The sequence below is a fragment of the Gigantopelta aegis genome, chromosome 8 (genome assembly GCF_016097555.1).
Source record: "Gigantopelta aegis isolate Gae_Host chromosome 8, Gae_host_genome, whole genome shotgun sequence".
Classification (NCBI taxonomy): Eukaryota; Metazoa; Mollusca; class Gastropoda; order Neomphalida; family Peltospiridae; genus Gigantopelta; species Gigantopelta aegis.
This window is the reverse complement of record NC_054706.1, coordinates 10,037,001-10,062,493: the sequence shown is the minus strand read 5'-3', so window position 1 is coordinate 10,062,493 and position 25,493 is coordinate 10,037,001. Positions and strand designations below refer to the sequence as shown.

At 36.3% G+C, this 25,493-nt stretch overlaps 1 protein-coding gene across 1 annotated transcript in view; it reads right to left on the bottom strand.

Moving 5' to 3' along the window:
• The window catches only part of LOC121379458 (polycystin-1-like), a 52,105-nt gene that overhangs the window by 24,573 nt on the left and 2,039 nt on the right, over nucleotides 1-25,493 (bottom strand). The window contains exons 2-8 of the mRNA XM_041508100.1: nucleotides 16,917-21,560; nucleotides 11,794-11,975; nucleotides 9,645-9,815; nucleotides 7,073-7,228; nucleotides 5,609-5,730; nucleotides 4,333-4,536; nucleotides 1,658-1,786 (exon numbers count right to left, since the gene is read on the bottom strand). Coding sequence (XP_041364034.1) covers nucleotides 1,658-1,786; nucleotides 4,333-4,536; nucleotides 5,609-5,730; nucleotides 7,073-7,228; nucleotides 9,645-9,815; nucleotides 11,794-11,975; nucleotides 16,917-21,560 — 5,608 coding nt within the window. The remainder of the gene's footprint in view (nucleotides 1-1,657; nucleotides 1,787-4,332; nucleotides 4,537-5,608; nucleotides 5,731-7,072; nucleotides 7,229-9,644; nucleotides 9,816-11,793; nucleotides 11,976-16,916; nucleotides 21,561-25,493) is intronic.

The following is a 25,493-nucleotide window of genomic DNA, read 5'->3' as shown; positions in this document are numbered from 1 at the left end:
CATGTAGTGGCGACAGCGGGTTTCCTCTCAAAATCTGTGTGGTCCTTAACCATATGTCTGACGCCATATAACCGTAAATAAAATATGTTGAGTGCGTCGTTAAATAAAATATTTCTTTCTTTCTTTGTATATCTTAAATATATATGTTACCTCTCTGACTGTTAATCCTGCAGGATCCACTACTATGTGCAGGATAAGTATTACCACCATTTGGATGAGTACCAAAAAAAGGTTTCATCAAAAACTGCAATTATTTTTGTAAAAAGTTCAACACTCTTATTAATAGAGTTATCTCCCCTTCGATATTAACTGCATACTTTAACTTAACTTACCTGCATTAACAATAAGTAGTTGTGTAAACTGAATTTTAAATTTATCTTTCCATTTAAACATAGTTCTCTTAGTACTGGCACTGTTATCAGTACAATACAACTTAATAAGTTTGTTCAGATATTTGACAACTTTCATGTAAGGGAGCATGATCTGAAAATTCTGTGAAATTACACACAATATGTTTATCTATCACTGGTAATATGTCTGGAGATAATCTATTACACTTAATCCATTGGAACCATTAAATGTAAAATCGTTAGAAAACCCATACTTATCCCCGCCGTTAAAAATTCGTAAACCTGAAGCTTTGCATAAATTTAACAGCCTATTTCCAAATTCAATAACACCAGTATCATGGTTTACACGTGTAGATAATAGCTCGTCACTGGCATATGTAAATACTGAATTCAGTTTAAACCAAAAGTTCTCCTGAATATTTTCTGATATTATATAATCATCGTTTGTACGAGTACGACTATTATAGTTACCTACTGACATTATATAAGGATCACCTAAATGCTGTGTCAAAAACTCTTCTAATTAAAAAAAAATCACAATTATTCTGAGCAAGGGTATTTTACACGGCTGTCAATACTCGGTTTTGTCGTACGTTTTAGACTCCTCATAAAACAGTTCCTATGTTTTTTTTAATGAAGCTGCTCACTGGTTGTTATGGGTTTCCCTCAATCGTGATTCTATTAAAATGTTTTGGGTGATACAATAGCTAGGTTTGGTATTCCAAATTAATATAATTGTCATTTATAATCCATATTTAGAGAAATAAGGTCCACTAAATCTGTGACTGAGTGCCTTTAAAGTGATATTATTTTTTACCAGTTGCATATAAAAACGCTACGTTTCATGTAATGAAATAGTTTCATTATTATTGTAATGCACATATACAAATTATTAATCAATTATTAGTTCAATTATATTTTCTTTTTTATGTTTTATTACTATGTATTAAACACACTTTTTATTTGCCATGAATCAGAGCAGGAAAAAAAAACGTATTGAGGACTTTGCATGAAAAGAAAAAAAAGTGTCTCATAACATCGTTAGGGGGGTCGACCCCACTACCGGCGACTTTTTTTCAATATTCGTCAACGCAAAATTGCAACTTCGTGTCTCGCCATATCCCGCTCCTGTTTATCTGAAAACCATGACTCTGGACTAAACTAAGTCTGGTTTTCAGTCTTTGATCCACCTCCCCCCCCCCCCCCCAACACACCACTCCCCAACACACACACTTTAGGCATGATACATAGGCGTGCGCAGCTGATTACCATTGCCATCGGTAATGTCAGATCGAACATGTGCTTACCTCTAGAAGTTTAGCTATCTGTGGGTCTTCTTTGGTGAACTGTTCCAGAGCATCCGCAACAATATTACCAACGCTTCCGTCGCCAGAAGAAGCGTCGAAAATGTCCTCTGCAGTAACAGGTTCAATTTCCTACAATTGATAAACAAGCGCCTTAGCTACCGAGCACTGCTATCCTATTTTAAACAAGCTTCCATTTCGAATCAGGTTTATGTCCCGCATGAAATAATATTCAGTTGTTACGAACTTTAGCAAGTGACAATGAAAACATGATACGAAATGAAAGCGAGTTTAATCTCCTATTTATTATCTCTAATCGATTTCAATTGATATAACTTATCTAGTTTCACCAACATCCCAGTAAGGTCGTAATGCGCCTATCGTATGACGTCGAAGTGTTACGTCCCACTTGCCGTTCTACTGGGACGTAATAATATGATATGAACCACGATAGTTTTAATCATATGGGTAATAAATACCATTATTACCTTTTAGATAAATTTCATGCGTTTTGATTGAGCCAATGCATACCACAAGTACACCGTGTCATTTGCGGGAAAATACAGGATTTGCTGGAAAATACAGAATTTGCCATAGTGTACGAAATGTCACGTGGTTTTCTCGACTGGTTGTACGAAAATACAAAATGCGGATGAGACTGACGAAAGTTTCTCCAACACGCCTCACTGATTAACTTTGTTAAAAGTCTTGAATTCATTATGAATTCGGTAAATTTTATTTTAACTGTTTATTTGAAGATTTCTTGAGCACGTTTGGCCAAAATATGTGCTAGATTGTAGTTTTTCGCGTATTAAAAGCTAATGCTATAATATAGCATTGCGTAATCAGTTACGTGTTAGAACTTGAGCTAAATATCACGAATATATTTTAAGTAATAACTTAACATGCTTTTTTTAGAGGTTCTACAGCACGACAAATATTTTTGTTCGGCTGCGGGTGTTCATAATCATAAACGTTTAAAACACGCAAGATAACAAGGTGCTATGAGTTGTCTCCCTTTTCGAAACAGGCTTCGAAATGATTGCAGGGTAAAACCACCCGGAATCATTGTTGACACTCTTAATATCCAAACAGCTAACAGCCAACAAAAATAAGTAACACTTTGCATAGTTATTTGTTAACAAATAAATCCAATATATTTTGAGGAATTTGATGTTATGTTATTGAGTGTAGGTGTAATTTTTGTTTACCGTGTCAAAAACCCGCGTAACTAATAATATATTGCGATAATAAGCTAAATGTTGTGTGTCGTTCGATTTTGTTAAAGACAATTAGGGGATAACCCTACTGTGTTTTCCGATTTGCGGACGTATATCGGTGGTTTTACTGTCGCAAATTTAGTTTTATTGGCGACGCAACGTGATGTACAATGAATTGTATTCTCGAGTAACTATTAATTGATAACAGTAATAACAACAGCAAAATACACCAATTGTTTGGAATAATAAACGACCTTGACATTAACAAAGCATTGGTTTTTAAACTACAGTGAGCGTGTTAAACAGACCTTTCTGACTTTGCTGCATTGTAAGATGTTTCCGACAAATAAAATATTTCTACGATTAAGTTTATATATTAAATACATTTTCTTGTTTAGAATATCAGTGTCTATGTATTCAATATGTTTCTGGTCGTCTTAATATTTGTAAGAAGCCCTAACTGGATTTTGTCTTCAAATAATTTCTTACGTACGAAAAAAATATTTTGGTGACTAAAATGAAATTTAACCTAGTACAAATATTAAAACGATCAGAAACACGTTTAATATATAGCCATTAATATTTTATGCAGAAAAATATATTTGATATGCAACTACATCTTAAAAATTGCAGCAAATTCAGGAATGTCCCTTTAAGATTTACTGCTGTTGGAAATTTGTGCCATAATTGTACACGTGGTGTATTGAATTGTGGATTTCAAATTTAATCATTTAAAAAAAATCGTTCCCCGAGTCAAATTGTGCAGGTTGTGAGTCGTTTTCGCGGGGTTTGGGGGAATCAGTGCTGACGTTTCGTCAACATTAATGCTGTGAATAATTGAGGAATATTTTCTTGTTTGGCTTTCTGAGGAGTCTGCATTATAACTCCTAACACTCACTTCACTGCGATGCCCCGAAATGTTCATGATTTCCCGAGTTTCTACCCCATCATGTGCAAAACGGGTTTTAGTTGTAATATCTTTGACCGACGTCTGACATTGATGTTGATAAAGAAACCTGCGCGTATGAATACATGTGACGTAGGTAGAGCCTGGACATTTACGACCGGTATAACAGTGGTTTTACCACCTGAAATTTTATTACAGATCTAATCAGATTGGTTCTTACAAATATGTTGAATTAGAATGTAATTTTGCACATAGTTAACTATTTAAATTATTGATAATGTAAATTTAAACTTAAACTTACTGGTGAAGGAATCCAGACCACAAAACTCGTATCTTACTAGAATAAACCAAATACATACTGTTGCTATCATAAACCGAGTACATACCGATTCGTTGCTAGTATACATGAGTACATACCAATGTATAGCGTGGGTAAAACTATAAATTTATTCTTAGTAGAAGATGTTAAGATAAAATAAACGTATTGTATGTTATAGACTGTGATTAACATACATTGGGGTAGCACTGTCGCTAGTCTAAACAGTACGTACCATGGTGTTAATTGCGGACATGAGCGTAGCTGCCACTTTGAAAGCTTTTTCGGGGTCTTTACTGTTCGTCACTGAGGTCATTTTGGACACAGTGTTGTCTAGGAACGCAGTGAAGACAGCCTCGGCTTCCGATGTCTTGTTTTGATCTCTTGTTTTTGAACTCCCAAATGTGTTGAACTGAACAGCAGGCATCGGATTTGTAACCTAGAACACATCCAAGTTTGGTTTAGTCACACGTAGATCTACATCTGTGGCATGTAAAGAAGCAAGGACTGGGATGTGAAATGGAACGACATGAAGTCGACAGACAGGAGATGGTTTCATTGTAAGAAAGAAATATAATAGAAACTAACAGCAAGAAAAGAAAAGAAAATGGTAGCATAGACGGAAGTTACCACCACCACCACTATTATTATGACTAAGATTTTTATTTCATTTCACTTTAATTTCATGGCTTTATCCAGTTGTAGTTGACGGAACACGCTCTTCTGGGCGTACACCTTAGCTGACCGGACTATCTATCCAGCACAGCAATTACTGCCTAGCTGTTAGTGATTACTGAAAGTGAGGTCGCCACCTCATTGAAGAATTAAAAGTCACTAAGATGCGAATCCAGAACCTACTGACCCTAAGGTTGAGCCATATTAGACCTGCTCCAGAATTGCTCACACGCGAGAGGCGATTGGGACAACATCAATACTTTCAAAATACCAATTTATAATTATTTGCAAACTGTCTACTTTGGTAGAGTATACAGCCAATTGTCAGTATCCATTAACTTGACCGTTGGGTTGTCGCCTTTCTCTAGATAGTCGCGCTAGATGTCACACCCCAGACTGATTAACGGGATCTAATGAAACAATATTTTAGGTATTGTGTGTGTGTGTGTGTGTGTGTGTGTGTGTGTGTGTGTGAGCGAGAGAGAGAGAGAGAGAGAGAGAGAGAGAGAGAGAGAGAGAGAGAGAGAGAGAGAGAGAGACACACAGAGAGAGACAGACAGAGAGAAACTCACACATGCAGAAAGACAAAGAGACAAACAGCGTCTAAGTCAGAGAAGGTATAATTGAACAGGGCGAGAGAAAGATATATATATAGAGAGAGAGAGAGAGAAACAAACAGAGATACAGTACAGAGATACAGAATATGATAGAATATATGTTTAATGACACACCAGCACGCACAAAGATACAGAGTCACAGCGATCCCACACCCACACATACACCGTTCTGTCCGTATACTGATGCCCATGACCTTAAAATTTGCAGTACATATTTACCGTGATGTTCACTACCATGACTGCTTCACTTTTAAAGATATCCACTATTCTGAATTCAATCAAGCATCTATAACCATCTTCTTTTGGACAGAGTGCGAGAGTCTGAATTGCAGAAGATTCGGCTAAAACAAAAGAAAACCAAACTATACATAATATAAATTTATTTCCCCTTTCTTTAAAAAGAACCAAGAATTAAAAAAACTACAAAAAACTCCACCCAACAACCCCCCCCCCCTTCCAAAAAAAAAAGAAAGACAAAAAACCTATAAAAAAAACCCTAACAAAAACAAAAACCGACACACACATTTAACACAAAGACAAAGACAGCTTTAGTTTTCATATATTGCAAACATGGATGATGATGAGATGAATGGTGAAGCTGCAGTATTTCCATTTCGGTATGGGACTACTTGACAGGGCCGTGCTCCACGCTTGCAGGCAGTTGAGCTACCTCGGTATCACCCGAGCCCAGGGTACACGGAACCTGCAGTGGGACGAAGTGTGTGAAACTCGCTGTACGTGGCGTTACACCTACCCAAGGAACCTAGCGGTGCACTCACTATGGAGTGGAGACTGGCATGAACCATCCCCCACTGCCTCCGGCGGAATACGAGCCCAGCACCTACCAGCCTTAAGTCCAATGGCATAACCACTAGATCTTCCAGTGATAATGGTCGTATTCCGTGACATTGCATCGTAAGTATATATAGAGTAGGATCCTTGACTTGCGAAGATGGAATATAGGCTGGGAGCTATAAACCGTTCACTTTGACCACCCTTCTTTTGTAGTAATATAAAACCATATTAAAACAAGTAATTTTCTCATTCTGTGAGCCTCAACAATTATAACATTGTTCATGGGCGCATATCTCTAGACGTCTATTTCTTAATGTGATTATCCTTGTGTCCTTCATAAAAAGGTCTATAATGGTCAAGTAAAAGAAGAATGCTACCTACACAATGAAACCCTATGCGACATATTTACCAGACGTACACACACACGCAAACTCATACACACACAAACTCATACACACACAAACACAATCACACTGACATACACACATATACCACAACATACACATCAACTCTCTCTCTCATTTTACTCTCTTCCCCTCCCCCTTCTCTGATTCTCCGAGTCGTTTTCCCCCATCCTAATCAGCATCCCACTTTTGGTATTTCAAACGTCATGGTATGTGCTGCCCGATCTTTGAGGAAGAACAAAGGAAAGACCACTTTTGCTGCAAATCGAATATTATAGCAGATGTTTCTGTAAGACTATATGTTAGAATTGTGAATGAAATCCAATACCCGATGCTTAACGAATGAATGTGTTTTAGTAGTATCGTTAAAGAAAACATACTGTCTCTTTCTCTATATATGGTTATATTGTTATAACCATGACCTTGTTAAAGTGCAATCTATTCTGCTTGTTTCAAACAGTTTTGACAAAGATACTGTTCTTACTTCCACTGTACATGAGAGTCGTTTCGTTTCCTCTCATCTGTGAAATGGCGTAGGTAAGAGGCTCGCTTCCATCTTGTGACGGGTCACGTGTATTGCGAGCACCTTCATCTTTCCATCCACTACATGTGAATGTGAAGTCATCAGTTGTGGCCGTTCCTTTAACAGAAGAAAGAATATGTGTGTTTGTTTAGTGACACACCACATTACTTAGGGAGCATAACAAATGACCATAAAGTGAACAAGATGAAATTATGTCAGATCCTTCTTCCACATAAAGGACTAAATTTGTTCAATACTTGGCCGATATTCATGTCATATATGTCTTTAGTTGACATAAAATCAAAATATAAAACCCCAAACTCTGAACGTGTTGACGATGCAAACAGGTGTATACAATAAACATGGTATTATTTGATTGTTTTAATCTTAAAATAATAATAATAATAATAAAAAATAATAATAAATAACAGAATTTAAAGAGATATCCTTGCATTATAAGATGTTTCTGACTAATAAAATATTTTTTACGATTAAACTTACATATTAAATATATTTTCTTGTTTAGAATGTCAGTGGCTGTATATTAAATGTGTTTCTGATCGTCTTAATATCTGTAAGAAGCCCAAACTGGATTTTGTCTAGGAAATACAATTAAATTTAACCTAGTACAAATATCCCAAGAAAAAACAAACAAAAACACCTTAAATTTTAATTGCCAATAAAAGTAAATTTACGACAACCTAAGATAGTATATCTTCAAGAACTCACTCCAGGGCTAAATTTCCATGTTTTAATAATTACTTTTTTTTTTTTTTTTTCGTTTTGAACTTAGTAAATAAATGTATTGTGGTTAATTAAAATTTAATATTTTTTGGTCTGCGCTTCAAAATTTAATTTATTTATTAAAGTCCCTTTCCACCTTTTCTGATGGTATAGAGGCATATTAAAGTGTCTCTCTCTCTCTCTCTCTCTCTCTCTCTCTCTCTCTCTCTCTCTCTCTCTCTCTCTCTCTCTCTCTCTCTCTCTCCCCCCCCCCCCCTCCCGCCCTCTCAAGAACCTAGTTTTCATGAACCAAACAATTTCACTGATTATACTATACATAACATATACTTTCGTGATTTTTTTCATCAGAATTGGTGTTGCAGAATTGACAGGAGTGACAATAACACGCCATGATGATGACTATGTAGCAATGGGGTATGTGTCGTGTGGTGCATGCAAATCTATGGCCAGTGTAGACTACACCTCATCAGTCACAGGAAATATTGTCTTTGTTACTGACTTTACTAAGTTATTCAAACATACTGACGGAAAAGATAACTAGCATTTATGTGGGAATATTATTATTATGTAAAGTACTGTGTAATTACACGAGAAAAGTAAATAAAAAATATATCCAAAATAAACTGAAAAGGACACAAATGCAATATCTTTACTACAAAATGTAATACTGTTCTATAATTTATAGCATGAGGAAGATGGGGTCATGAAAATATGTAAAATAGAAGGGGAAAAAAACCCAATCCTAAATTACTGTAGAATACGTTCCTGAGCATCTACATTTAAAAACATTTCCGCGGGGTTGGGGTGAGGTTGGGTTTTACCCTGCTCCCCACCCTCCCACCATTGCATATTGGTATCATTCGAATGGTCAGCTCGATTGCCTTTGGCAACAACTGGCCAGAAAGCTGTGTTTTGAATGGTGCAGCCACTGTCTGTGGGGGAAAGTACATATAAAACATCCCTTGCTGCTAATGGAAGAATGTAGCGGGTTTCCTCTGATGTCTACCAGTCAGAATTACCAAATGTTTGACATCCGATAGCCAATGTGCTCGAGTGGTGTCGTTAAACAAACAAAAAACGTTTTTGTAGGAAGTATTATTTCGGAAATACGTAATTGTTAAGAAAGATCTAATAATATATTTGTTATAGGAATAGCATACACACGTTTATACTGAGACAATAGCAGTGTGGTTTTTAAAGCATACAAATGTTACTTAACACAAATAAGGGACACTGTTGAAAATAGACCCTCAGTGACTGTTAAAAAGTTAAAGTGTGTTTTGTTTAACGATACCACTAGACCACATTGACATATTAATCACCGGCTATTGGATGTCAAACATTTGGTAATTTCGACATGTAGCTTTAGAGAGTAAAACCGCTATATTGTTTGCTTTAGTAGCAAGGAATCTTTTATATGTACCATCCCACAAACAGGAGATATACCTGTCGTGGTGCACAGGCTGGAACGAGAAATAGTCCAATGGCCCACTGACGGCGATCGATCCCAAACCGATCACGCTACGTCCTGAGTGACCGAGTGTGTGTGATATATATATATATATATATATATATATATATATATATATATATATATATATATATATATGTATGTGTGTGTGTGTGTGTGTGTGCGTGTGTGTGTGTGTGTGTGTGTGTGTGCGTGCGTGCGTGTGTGTATGTGTGTGTGTTTGTTTGTATCAGGTATGCAGGACAGTAATCATACAATCAGAATGTGTAAATGAACAGGCACAGAACAATAATGTCGGCTAGTTCCTTGTATTCTCACCTTCCGTAGGAGACACGCTGCAGAATCCGCCATATGGGTCTTCGTTGACAGAGAATATGACCTCAGACTCGCCAGGGGCTATATTTGTCACAGTAAATTTCAGCTTTAGCTTGTAACTGCGTCCTGGTTCCATGAAGTCACCATCCAGATCAAATATCTTCGCTGATGATGCTATTACAATACATAAACAAAACAAATCAACAGGTTATAATAACTCGGCTGTTTCGTTGTCACTTTCCTACTATGATTTTGTTTTTCATGCATGTAAACATGCGTCAGTGTCTCTGCGTTTTATCTCTACGGTAATCACCCTGTGCCTTTGGGAATTTTATCATGGAACCTTTGATATATATATATATATATATATATATATATATATATATATATATATATATATATATATATATATATATATATATATATATAATACTAATATTCGTTATTCTTTTTATTATCATCCTCGCATCACCACCACCACCACACCACAACAACCACCACCACCATCATCATCATCATCGTCATCGTCATCATCATCACCACCACCACCACCACCACCATTATTATTGTCATATTTACCTTGCAGGAGTGAATTGATGTTGTCGTCATCAATTTGCGGTTGCAAGATAAACGGTATTGTCGAGCAGCGAGTTGGGTATTCTATTTATTATTAATCTTTATAATTTTATGGAAGATTTTCAAACGATACTGTTATTGAAAACAAGTTCTTAGTTAAGAGCAAGAGACAGCGTTGCGTCATAGCTGTGAGTACGTATATCTGATGACGTAAGTTAGTTAGTTGTCTGTCTGTTGTTGCCTAACAGTTGTGATGTCAAAGCTTATTATGAAGCACTCATTATGATGCCAAAACAAATCTTGAGGAAGAAATGTGTTTTCGTTTGTTTGGGTAAGATCATTGTTATTTCCCCACGTCTTTCTGCCAATATGGCTAATAAAATTAATTAAAGGGACATTCTCGAGTTTACTGCATTGTACGATGTTTCCGACTAATAAAATATTTCTACGATTAAACTTAAATATTATATTAAACTTAAATATTAAATGTGTTTTCTTGTTTAAAATATCAGTGTCTGTATATTCAATGTGTTTCTGGTCGTCTTAATATTTGTAAGAAGCCCAAACTGGATTTTGTTGTCAAATAATTTCGTACGTAGGGATATTCTAAGTTGTATGTGAATACAATAAGTTAACTGTCTTTAATTATGTAGAAAAATACTTTCATCCAACATTTACAAGACGAGATCTATCCCATTGTGAACTGCTGACCTGATGCGTTATCGATCTAGGATCGATCCCCGTCGGTGTGTCCCTTGAGCTATTTTTTCTCGTCAGCCAGTGCTACGTAACTGGTATAACAAAGGACATGTTATGTACTATCCTGTCTGTGGTGTGGTGTATATTAATCTTAATGACAAAACCGTATTCCCATATCAAGATCGTATCTCTGCACAAGCCAGAGTCGAAAGGACGATAGGCAAAATCGTGATTGCTTCCATGATCCACTTATAAGTGCTCGTCTAAACAAGGACTGGCTCTTCCCTTGGAGATCTGTAACGTGGTTTGCCATCATCCTTTATCGCCTGAAGGAGGACAGCCACTCTCAAGACTAGCTTAGAAAATCCTAGCTTGCCACGATAGAGCTCAATGGAATAAATACAGCTGTGATAGCATACAGCCATGAATCACTGTAAAAAGAGTGATGATATCAGGTGTTCACCAACGGTGGCCATATCCTGCACCACCAGTGCCACCCGTCACAATCCCTTGCTAACAATAAGACATTTAGCCCATTCTCTCGCATTGTCTGTGTGTTCTGAAACTATATGTCTGACGCCACATAACCGTAAATGCAAATGTGTTGAGTGCATTGTTACATAAAATAGTCCTTCCTTTCTTTGCTCTGGAATTTACTGAACAGAGTAAATTTACAACCGATTGTAAATGGGAAGTGTATAGATGAGTATAGCAAACACATACCAAATTACATTTCGTGTTCTTCTTTCAAAAATATTATTTTATTTTCATATCGTAAATTACATTGCCATCTGGCCTAGTCATTTTGAAAACTTGTACCTAATCAGTTTATTGTTCACAGAATATGACATATATTTCTATCAATCAAGTCTCTTACCTGAATGGAAGTGCGAATCTGTATTATTCACTACATCATACCCATTCCCGCTGTACTTGTAGAAGGTCCATTCATAGACACCTGATGCTAGTTCGGCAGAGGAACAATCAGGGCAGATTACATTTGTCTCATAAAGCATGCGAGCCCCACTAGCTTTCTTCAGTTCACAGTTCCACTTACAGCTAGAACAAAAGCAAATGTCAGCAGTGATAAAATAAGCAGAAACTTTCACTAGTCAAACTGGACAAGTACACCTAGAAATCTACTTATCCAAATAAATTGTTGGTTTTATTCAAATGCAAGGACACTGTTTTTACTGCTTAAAATGAAACTGCATTGAAATGTTTTTACTGGTCCATAGGACAACCATTGAGTAACAAATATTTGTCCAAGCACATATTTCTCTTGTCGGGACAAACGGGCATGTGCTTATTTAGAACAGTGGTTAGAATTTATTTTTATCAATAATAAAGTTTAGATAATGGATTTGCTTTAATGCTAACGTATGTGGAACCACAATCCTCGTTTGTATTGTATTTACAATCATATGACACATTTCAAAACTAGCCTGACCGGACTCGGTGGCGTCGTGGTTAGGCCATCGGTCTACAGACTGGTAGGTACTGGGTTCGGATTCCAGTCGAGGCATGGGATTTTTAATCCAGATACCGACTCCAAACCCTGAGTGAGTGCTCCGCAAGGCTCAATGGGTAGGTGTAAACCACTTGCACCGACTAGTGATCCATAACTGGTTCAGCAAAGGCCATAGTTTGTGCTATCCTGCCTGTGGGAGGCGCAAATAAAAGATCCCTTGCTGCTAATCGGAAAGAGTAGCCCATGTAGTGGCGACAGCGGGTTTCCTCTCAAATCTGTGTGGTCCTTGACCATATGTCTGACGCCATATAACCATAAATAAAATGTGTTGAGTGCGTCGTTAAATAAAACATTTCTTTCTTTTCTTTCAAAACTAGCCATTAGTCTCTGTCTGGTCCTGCACATATGGTATACCAGTATCAGCAGCATCCATGTGTGGTTCTCTCTTTGTATTTTAGGAAAAAAAGAAAGAAATATTTTATTTAACGACGCACTCAACAAATTATATTTACGGATATATGGCGTCAGACATATGGTCAAGGACCACACAGATAATGAGAGAGGAAACCCGCTGTCGCCACTACATGGGCTACTCTTTCCGATTAGCAGCAAGGGATCTTTTATATGCACCATCCCACAGACAGGGTAGTACGGCCTTTGATATGCCAGTCGTATTTTGTATTTTCGGAGTAAGTTTTCTAGTGGCTCCACAGATGAACGAAGCATGACACAATCCAGAGAAATTGTTTTCGCCATATTTACAATGTATTTACACGAGAAACGCTGCCAGACAGGTCAGACACCAAAATAAGTCGAGAACAGTTTTTCATGTTACCATACGTCAACAAAGTTGAGAGCAGTACTTCGATATCCATAAACTATTTTGAACAAAATCACATCCGTATAACGTTTAATCAAATGCATCTGTTTTAAAGGTAAATTACATAACAAGTATCTGTACACCGTTAATAGTAAGCGTGTTTGTGAAGGAATTGTAAACTCCATAACTGTGTCACAAGCTACATGTATAGGCTATTTGGCCCATACAATTCAGAGGCGGATCTAGGGGGGGGGGGGGGGGGCAGGGGCCCTGATCCCCCTAAATTTAGTGAGTTATAATTTTATTATATATTAATTTCAATTTTTTTACGATCCTTCTCCAAACCTCCCCAAAAGTTCCCTTGGCATTCCGCCTGATGTCTTTGCCCCCTCACCCCCCCCCCCCCCCCCCCCAAATTGATTTTCTGGATCCACCACTGCAATTTGTTGTAACCTGTACATAGGTTATCAGGCACAATGCTTGTGTTGATGCTTTCTTAAATCAGATTGCTAAAAAAAAACAATACTCCCGTTACGGTTAAGCCATGCGTCCTAAGGCGAATCAGAGTTAACGACCAAATGTTCTTATCTCCTAAATTTCAAGGGACATAACCGTATTAAAGAGGTGTAAATTGCCATATAACGTTAAATTTGATCTATAACTGTACCCGGTAAAGCTATATACAAAATTCCATTTTAATATCTTCAGGTATTGCACAAAACTGTATAGTCCTACAGCAGAGGCCCCAAAAGTGAAGTGTATCGGTGCCGGAAGTATAACATTTGTCACCATGGTGGAAATTAATCTCTGGGGTGCAGAGGTCATGAAAATATAAGATGTCATTTTCTAAAGTTGGTGCGAACAAGATGGCCGCCAGTCCATCAATACAATGATTGTATATCTTTAGAATTACAACACTTAGGAAGATGATCTTGTTGTCCAAACTGATGTTTATGCAATCATTAAGTTTATCAAAACGGTTTGCTATACTGTCAGATAATTGGTTGTCAAACAGTTAAAATGGCTGACGAACATGGCAGTCTTTTTGGCATGAAAATCTAATAATGTGTGTTGGAAAGACACTATTTATATTAAATATTACATTTTAATGGTTGATAAGTTTAGCTGACATGGTTTGAAGACTACTAACACAAAATGTAACATAAAATTGTAACCGTTCGTCTAAAATGATAAATCAAGATGAGGTATATATGCTATGCCATTGATCAATTCACTGCTCATTGAGTAAGCATCGTTGTCTTTATAGAGCTATTAGCACTCACAAGTTAACACAACTATAATACCAAACCATGAACGAATTAATAATGAATTAATAATGAATAAATCAATTAATTAATTAATTAATTAATTAATAATGAATTAATTAATTGTTAACAAATCCATAACTCGAAAACCACTGAGGGTAATATATAAATTGAGTACACAGTGCTATGCATACTACCATCATCATATTAATTATCATCTAGTACACTAGAGGCTTCATCGCACTATCATATTCATATACAACATAATCATATAGATCATGTATTGCCTGGTGTTCTTCATGGTTATCCATTGTCAAAGCATGATCATTGACACTTTAAAGCACACGAAATGGGCAGTAACTTTCGTATCAGTTTGTTCAGCAATTCTGGATAACATTAAACCTGGTTCATTGGCGTGTGTACCATATACCCACAAAACATGTTTTCTGTTCAAAACCACTCTTGGCAGCATTTCCAAACTCACGTTTGGGTGTGGTAATGTCTCGCGATGTCATCAGCGGTTAGCTACGAGGTTTCTTGGGCTCTGTTCCATAACGCTGAAAGCGCATTGTTAAACAATATTCAGTGAAACATTGTCTATAAGCATAGTGTCTTTGCAAAGAAATGACCACCAGCTGAAGACCCATGCACATGCAGACTGCACTGATACCAGTTAACATTGCGATAAACACCATGACAATGAATGAGGATTCCACCAAGTTTGATTTCGAAAAAACACAAAAACATTTAATGGATAGGGGTTACAAAAACTGATGAAACAGACTATATGCATTAATTAATTCAAAATTGCTGCACAACGTGGTGTGCACCAGGCGACCATTTTTATATACACATGTACTTCAAAGTGCTAATGTCGTGACATTGGATAACCTTGCACAGCAGCATGCAGATGTATCCAAGGGATGCACCAAGTTATGTTGTGTCATGTGATCCACCAACACATGTTATGTCAGTTGAGTTAAGTATGTTTGTTATACCAGCCGTGAGCCCACCGACGGGGATCGATCAGGCGAGCGCTTTACATTTGGGCTACGTCCGATCCCGTCAGTTGAGAAGGCATCTGATGACAGTAGTATGTACTATGTATTATGTAAACCACATTGAAGTCGTTTTGTGAACAACCCTCAAGGTATTTTGTTTAACTAAACACTCATTCATTCATTCAGAAATAAAAGGAAATTTAACCTAGTACTGATATTAGAACGATCAGAAACACGTTTTATATAGAACCACTAATATTTTATACAGAAAAATATATTTGATATGTAATTACAATCGTTAAAAAGTCTCTATTAGTCGATAACATCTTTAAAATTGAAGAAACTAATTTTTAAAACATGCTAACTAAACCTAGCAACAATCAAAAACTAACTTTCGACATAAAATTAGGTTGTTCTAAGTCATGTTACCAAATGGTTTTAGATTTCATACCATAATTACCATCCTTTTAGTCAGCCATTAGTCAAAACAATATCTGACAGTATTGGAAACAGTTTTAATGCACTCACTGAGCCCATAAACAGCTGTTTTAACACCAAGATGACATTTTTAAGTGCCGTAGTTCTGAACATATACAGCTTTTATGATGATTGGCGGCCATTTTGAAAAACAGCCGCCATCTTCTTCGCACCAACTTTAGAAAATGTCAGAGGTTAATTTCAGTCACAGTGACAAATGTTATACTTCCGGTCCTGGTTACTAAAAAACTAAGGCTCTTTTTGCAGCCTCTGCTGCAGGACTAGTAAGTTTAAATGTAATCCCTCTGTGAATTTTGCATCAAATGCAACGAAATCAAACTTGATCTGTAACAAAACATGTTAAACCTATACACAAAATGTATATGGAACAGACGGACATAGAGACAGACAGAATGGCATACAGAAGGAGGGAGGCAAAACCCATAGCCCCCTCGAGTTGGACAAACAGGGAACCAAAAAGCAGTAAGTAGTGCATTAACAGTTTCTAAAAAGTCACTTTTTGTTACTTTTATTCATCTGACAGTCTTTATTAAGCAGTTGAATAATTTTGTTTCTGATTCTGACTACCACTTACTGTCTTTTGCCTTAGCAGGACAGAACTCCTTTCTAACAATTAACCGTTAACCTGTGTGCTGAATAGCCGAATTGTGGGCCCATGCAAGCGAGCTTGAACGTCAATTGAATATAAACAGGAAAGTCAAGTTGAAAAAGTAGAAATATATGAAGTTTTAAATATGCTTTAGGTACTTATTAAGTGCTATATTGTATATTCGTAATTTTAGTGTCTACTGTAAAAAAAAGTAGCCATATGTGGCAGCGATATAACGTTATTTGTTTCACTGATTCGAGTCTTAAGTTTCGTTTACTAAATTTAGTAGATATTGCATTGGTTAAAAATTATTGAACACTGTCTAGTGTCAAAAGTGTATTACCAAGAATACTTACACGAGAGCTACTTGAGGCGGAGATACTTCAACAATCTTTATAACTTGAATCGCGACAGCTGCCCGAGTATCCTTGGTAATATTTGCTTCAAAAAGAGACCACACATTTAATGGTAAGAATCCTGCAGGAACTGTAATGGTACCATCTGACGACAATGCAATATTACAGGAAGGTTTTGCCCTGTAGGTAGTATCTGTACTATGTGGTGCAAAATAGCTATCCAAGTCGTATTCATTTACTTGATAGCAACTCCAGGAAAATGAAAGGTGGTTTTGCTTTCCATAACCAATGACTGGGTCATAGGAGTTGGACACAGCATTCAAAGATATGACTGAATTTTTCCCCCAAACTCGACGTGTTCCACCTGTTAGTTCGGCCACCAATGGGGGGTTTATTAATTCAACATACATATAGTCTTCTATGGATTTCTTCTTGCTTGAAACAATAGTCAGGTTGCAGGTCAGTCGAAAAGTACCAGGTCCAATACCAGAAGTTGCAAGATTATACAACTTCGCGTTTGGGGTATGGACATTCAATTTTTTCCATCCAGTAGATTCAGAAGTGTATTGCTCTTCAACTGTCCATGTGTAGGTCAAATCAGTGCTGTTATGACACTTTGATGTGAGTTCCACGCGCCCTGAGATGACAGGAATAGATGACATTAATGCTTTCAGTGGTGTGCTAACAGATCGGTAAGTTGTTTCAAACATGTTGCCGGAATTAAAACAATCGCTCAAAACTAGAATCGTAGCTGTCAGAGTCTGACTGGTGAAGAGGTTTGAACAGGTTACAGAAATGGACCTCTCCTTTTCTGTGAGGTATGTAAATTCTGGAGAGAATACCTCTGGTGACTCAGTGGTCAGGTTAATGTTTTCCATGGTCAAACTGGCATCTTCGAAATTGAAGACGCATGTTATATTTATTAGGAACTGGTTGCCAGTGTATATAAGTTTCGGTGCAAATGGACTCAGAAGTATGACATTTGATGATATAGTCCATGTTAGGTTTTGGACAGCATTCTGTATGATGATTGAATTTTCAAGAGATGAATTTTCAATACCCTTATTCGTAGTTGCCTGAATTTGTGGTGTAAACACTCCACCTAATACAAATATGTGATTAAACGGCTTCTGTGATTGACCTTGATCAAATGTGTATGTGTCCGTGGTTTCATCACCCCATATAACATCAACAGTAGCAGCTGTTCCAGGTAAATAGTTAGTTAGCTTAAAATCAAACTGCTTGTTAGACACCAACCCAATAGTTTCAGCTGTCATTAATTTTATTTCAAAAGTCCCAATTCTGACATCAAATGGTTTGCTGACTGTGTCACTGGCATATGTTATGTTGACAAAACCTGAATAAGTCCCTCTCTTTGTGTAGGTGTGCTGCTTAGCAAAGCTAATCATGGGATCATCTATTTCAGGACTAGAGCCATCACCAAAATCCCACTCAAGCCTGACATTGTTGGGAGGAGTTGTCAAGTCATACAGGTGGAGATCAACCATCAACGAGAACAGCAGACTGTCGCTACTGTAAGAAATGCTGAAGGAATCAGCAGTAACCTCTTTCACAAGGATCGTGGACGAGAGGACAAGCTTGCTTATTAGGTTGCTGCAGTTCAGAATGAATTCGTGTGTTCCAGCTGTTGCGTAACTGTGTTCTAGTAGAAGTCCAAAGCCAGTGTCGTCGTAATCAAACTCAGTGGAGGTATCTGGTAAGACGGTCCCATCACCATAATCAATATTACAGAAGACATTAGTGGGTTTGGCAGCAGTGCTGTTGGATTTTGAAAATATTTTAAATGTAGCAATATCATCAGGAATAACATATGTTCGTTTTGGATTAATCTGGAGGTAACTGTCTGGTAATCTGTACTGTATGTTCAACAACTGGTTTTGGACCGTCATATAAATATCATTGTATGCAGTAAAAGTTATGAAATATTGTCCTGGTACATCATACTTAAACGACAATGGGAAGATAATGGGATTATAGAGATCAGATAAGATAGAATGGTCTCTTTGATTTAGTACTGTAGACTCGCCAAAGTTAATAGTGTATAAGAAGCCAGAAGGTGGCGGATGAAGTATCTGAAATGTAGGATGAGCACCAACTTCAAAACTGTTGTGATCGACTGATAGACTTACATTTAGAACATCCCAGACGTAGACATCCAGTTCCTTTGATACCTGTGTTCCAAATATGGAAACTACTGTTACTGTGACAGAGTGATTTCCCTGTAATACAAAATGAAACGGAAACTCTTGGGTGCCTCTAGACGAAATAATCAATGGGCACATGAAATAAAATGTATCATTATACGTGATGATGACTGACATATTGCCCATTGGAACTGCAGCTGTTTCATTCAAGTGGATACCGAAACTGGCGTTTTCAGTTGTCTGCAGAAGGTTTTGTTCTAGGCTAATAGTCAATCCATTCAAGTCATATACTACCTCAAGTTCAAATGTGGTAGATTCATTACTAACAGGATTGACTGCAAGCACGCCAACTGTGTACTTCCCAACAGCAGTGTAGATATATTCGGCTTGCATGTACTGACATTCATTATATAAGTAAACGTCTTCATTAAACTTGACCATGACAGTGACGTTGGTCCCTTTACTTACGTTCACCTGAACCTCGTAGGGCTTTCTTACAAGATTAACTGCATTTCCCCAGTCGACCAGCAGTCCATCGATAGGAATGACTGCTGTGATTTCAAAGTCTTGCACTACTGCGTACATCGGATTTGTTGCTTCAAGATGAATAGTATAATTTCCAGGATCAGTGTAGATGATACCAGTGAGGTCTATTGGAGAGTATGTGCTATAGAAAATGTCTTCACTATTGTTTGCCCTAACAATACCATTACCAAAATCAATTTTGTACTGGAATCCAAATGGTGGATGTCCATCCAAAGAGAAATTAACTTCTTCGTTCACGACTACATAGATGGGGAAATGGAGACTGACGTTCAATTTATCCCACACATACACATCAAATGAATTCGAGATGCTTCCTAAAACATTTGTAATGTTCACTTCAATTGTATAGTTTCCTTGTGATGCAAAAGAATACTCAAAGTTTTTAGAGTTACCAGGGTTGATAATCAATGCCTCGGCCACCATGACATCAGGTAAATTACTGTGCTGGAAAGTGACTGTCAAGTTGCTCGTCGAGACCTGTGCAATACTGTCAAGAGCAATGGTGAAGACGGCGTTTTCTGTGCTTTGCAATAGCGATGGAGTTGACTGCGTGATTGTGAAGCTGTTTTGAAAATCCCAGACATAGACATCCAGTTCCTTTGATACCTGCGTTCCAAATGTGGACACTACTGTTACTGTGACCGAGTGATTTCCCTGTGATACAAAATGAAACGGAAACTCTTGGGTGCCTCTAGGCGAAATAATCAATGGGCACATGAAATAAAATGTATCATTATACGTGATGATGACTGACATATTGCCCATTGGAACTGCAGCTGTTTCATTCAAGTGGATACCGAAACTGGCGTTTTCAGTTGTCGGCAGAATGTTTTTTTCTTGGCTAATAGTGAATCCATTTAAGTCATATACTACCTCAAGATCAAACATGTTAGATGTATTACTAACAGGATTGAATGCCACCACGTTAACTGTGTACTTCCCTACAGCAGCGTATATATATTCGGCTTGCATGTACTGACATTCATTGTATACGTAAACGTCTTCATTAAACTTGACCATGACAGTGACGTTGGTCCCTTTACTTACGTTCACCTGAACCTCGTAGGGCTTTCTTATAAGATTAACCGCATTTCCCCAGTCGATCAACAGTCCATCGATAGGAATGACTGCTGTGGTTTCAATGCATTGCACTACCGAGTACATCGAATTTGTTGCTTCAAGATGAATAGTATAATTTCCAGGATCAGTGTATATAATACCAGTGAGGTCTATTGGAGAGTATGTGCTATAGAAAATGTCTTCACTGTTATTTGCCCTAACAATACCATTACCAAAATCAATTTTGTACTGGAATCCAAATGGTGGATGTCCATCCAAAGAGAAATTAACTTCTTCGTTCACGACTACATAGATGGGGAAATGGAGACTGACGTTCAATTTATCCCACACATAAACATCAAATGAATTCGAGATGCTTCCTACAGCATTTGTAATTTTCACTTTAATTGTATAGTTTCCTTGTGCTAGAAAAGAATACTCAAAATTTTTAGAGTTACCAGGGGAGATAATCAATGACTCGGCCACAATGAAATCACATAAATTACTCTGCTGGAAAGAGACTGTCAGGTTGTTCATCGAGATCTGTGCAGTGTTGTCCAGAGCAATGGTAAAGACGGCGTTTTCTGTGCTTTGCAATAGCGATGGAGCTGACTGCGTAATTGTGAAGCCGTTTGGCTTGTACATCACAAAGACATCCATGGTGTCGCTGATTTGGCCAATGTAGTTTGAAACCAGTACATTCAGTTGGTGAATACCTGTTTCATTATAGAAGTAACTGGTGTTGGCTACAAAACGGTCTCCATTACACACTACTACCAGTTCGCGGATATTTTCAAAATCTAAGACAAACAAAGCGTTGGTTCCACTGTCTATCTTGGCAATTACTGTAAATTCTTCAAGCGGAAGAATATATCTATAAATAAATAAATAAATAAACAACACATGTATTAATTTACATAAAATGTGCATGTGATTTGAAAAATCGTCAAATATTTAACCGAATCACATACGTTTCTTACTTTGGATATGACATATATATATATATATATATATATATATATATATATATATATATATATATATATATATATATATACATATATATATATATATATATATATATATATATATATATATATATATATATATATATATATATATATATATATTCATATATATATATATTCATATATATGTATATATACATATATATATATGTATATATACATATATATATATATATATATATATATATATATATATATATATATACATACATATATACACATTATAACACAAAGCATATTGAAAGAAAATAACAAAAAGAAACATTTTGGAAATATATCAAAATGTGAAAGGAAGGCTCTAAGGAAACTAATAATGGATGACTCAATAGTCATAAAAAAAAGCCGACAAAAGTTCTACCATTGTAATTATGAACCAAGACAGTTATATTGCAGAAGTCAAGTGACAAGTATCAGACAAACGATTTTACAAAAAACCCAGAAATAGACTTAACTGAGGCTCATATAAAAACTGTTAGCAAAATAATACATCAAATGCGCAATAATCAAGAAATTACAGAGGATGTATTTAAATGTTTAAAACACGAGGAACGTCAGACTCCATAGTTCTACATTTTACCTAAATACACAAAACTGTTAAAAATGACCTCCCTCTGGGATATCCAGGACGCCCAATCATATCCGGATGTAATTCACCAACAGAATGTATTTCGTGTCTCATAGATGACATTCTGAAGCCACACTTCGAAAAATTAGACTCATATGTACGTGACACATCGGACTTTCTTACAAAATTGCGTAATATACCAAATGTATCCAAAAAATCATTCCTCGTAACTATGGACGTTTCATCTTTATATACAAACATTCCTCACAACGAAGGGATTGAAGCAATAGAAAGAACTCTAACTGGTGATAATTACAACTCCAACATACCCATTAAAACAATTAGTAAACTAGTTGCAACAATATTAGAATCAAATAATTTTCAATTTAATGGTGAAAACTTTATCCAAATACAAGGCACTGCAATGGGTACAAGAATGGCCTCTAGTTATGCTAATTTATTTATGGGTTGTTTTGAAAAAGTTCTGCTGAGCAAATGTGTTAGATCGCCGCTACTTTGGCTTAGATATATAGATGACATATTTTTTATTTGGGACCATTCTGAACAAGATCTTAATAAATTCATTGAATCTGCCAATCAACAGCACCCTACCATTCAATTTACATACACATATTCAAGGAATAAAGTTACATTTTTAGATGTCGATGTCATTAAAACAGATAGTGGGTCTTTTTCATCAACTGTTCACACAAAAGTAACAAACACACACCAATATTTACATTTCAAATCAGCTCACCCCAAGGCATGTAAAAAAGGAATTCCGTTCAGTCAAGCTAAAATGTACACCAGAATCATTTCAAACAGTGACACGTCACAAACTGAACTAAATAGTTTGAAAAAACACTTCTTGAATAGACTTTACCCTCCTGCCATTGTAAATAATGCTATAGAAAAAAAAACATTAATTGGACCCAAAGAAAAACATATCGAATCTCCTGCATCTACGTCTGAACAAGAAACAATGATACCTTTTGTCATAACATACAACCCATGCCTACCAAATATTGGCCATATATTACACAGATATTGGGGAATTCTCGAACAGTCAAGTAAACTCAACATACTAGCACAAAGTAAACCAATTGTTGCTTTTAAAAGACCACATAATCTTAAAGACATGCTTGTTCATTCTAAACTACAATCTAACGATGATAATAAAAAGCACTGTGCATTAAAATGTGGTAAAAGTAAATGTAAAAATGACAAATTCCTTGAAGAAAAAACGCACTTTGAAAGCAGTCAAACTGGACGCGTTTATCCCATAAAACATACTATGACATGCTGTTCTTCAAACGTGATTTATCTTATCACCTGCACAAAATGTTGTATGCAATATGTAGGACAAACAGGGGGTAAGCTGTCTTTACGTATGAATGGACATCGTAGCGACATCAATTTATATCCTAGCAAATCTACGTTGGTTAATACCCACTTTAATACGAATTATCATTCCATATCTAACTTTTCTTTTATGCCTATTGAACAAGTATTTAGCAATGATGAACATCATCGACTAGTTAGAGAAACGTTTTGGATACTCGAACTGAGAACCAAAACGCCACATGAACTTAATGATAACGTTATATTTCATGTAAACACATCTTAGGCATTCAGTAACGTTATAAATATCCAATGCAGTACAGTGACATTACTTTGTGTTTCATGTTCCATAATTAATTAAATAATCTTGTCTTTATAGTAATTTAACAAAATTGCTATAAAATGCATTTATACACTTATTATTACCTTTTTCTATTTAAAATGTGACATTGTTGTTTAAAATTTCAATATGTTCAGTTAGTGGCCTAATGTCTGTTTTGACGGCTACTTTTCAATGCATTAAACTGCTGTTTTTAGACTACTGTTGTATCTACGCAGATCCTGTACAAATTGATAAAACAATATTACAATAATGGAAATGAGAGTGTATAAAAAATAAAAAATAGTCTGTTTGTCTCAATGAGAATGACATCAGGATGACGTTACGTCATCTTATTGTTAATTTGAAAAAGGCAATATGCCGAAACATGTCATTATTAAATAACTGAACTGTTGGTAGTAGTTTTTTTTTTTTTTTTTTTTTTAAATGTAATTTTGTTATATATATATATATATATATATATATATATATATATATATACAGTCAAACTTGTCCTAGCGGCCACCTGGAATCAGCGTTCACCTGCCTTAAGCAGCCACTTTTCCCCCTCTGAAACGATTTATAATGTAAATGCACCTGTAATAAGCGGCCACCTGTCTAATGCGGCCACCAGTCACCTAAATCAGATCCCAAATCGCTACAAATACCTGTATTAAGCGGCCACATTAAATGTTTACTTTTATATAAAAGGGATATTTTAACAACAGCGATAAGGTGCAGCAAAACAATGATTATTACCAGTGTTTTTCGATATCGTCAATACCATATGTTAGTAATAAAAATTGTATTATGCGAGCCTATGGGGAGCATAATACATTATTTTTTATACTTAATATATTATACTGACGATACCGAAACACACGAGGGTAATAATGTCTTTATAATATAAAATCAAGCTTAATACGACGTGTTTTGTAAACTGTACAAGCAACTTTAATTCCAGTCCGCCATTACTAGATGACGTAAGAATATGTGGCGCGGTGTATATTTGAATGGAAATGACGTCAATCTCGAATGACGTCATTTTTGATGTCCTTACATCAAAATAAACGTCCTTTTGTTTTCTGAACGCTGGACAGCTTTCAGTGTTGAATTGCAGGGCTATAAATTCGCGCGAATCTCCGAATGCGATTCGCGCCAGGATTCGCGCAAGCATAAAACATCCGAATCTATTTGGATTCGCGTGAAACATTTCCAAATAATTATTAAATTGAATAATCAGTGAATAAAACGTTACCGAATTAAAAATAAAATAAAATAAAATAAAGTTTGGTTATCAAGCTTCAGTTTAAACTGGCTTCAAAAGCGTAGCATACATTCAAATCTGTGCATGTTCGAAACATAGTGGTTTATCGAGACTAGTCTGGTCTGGAGCCAAGTGGTGGTTGGTCTTTTTTTATGAACCAAATTGCCTACGAAGAGAACCGAAAGGAACATGTTTGTTCAGTTCTTACATAATAACAATAGACAGTAATTAAGTGTTCCCAAATTTAGTAATACATCAAACATTTCTATGTTAGTTCGCTGATATTA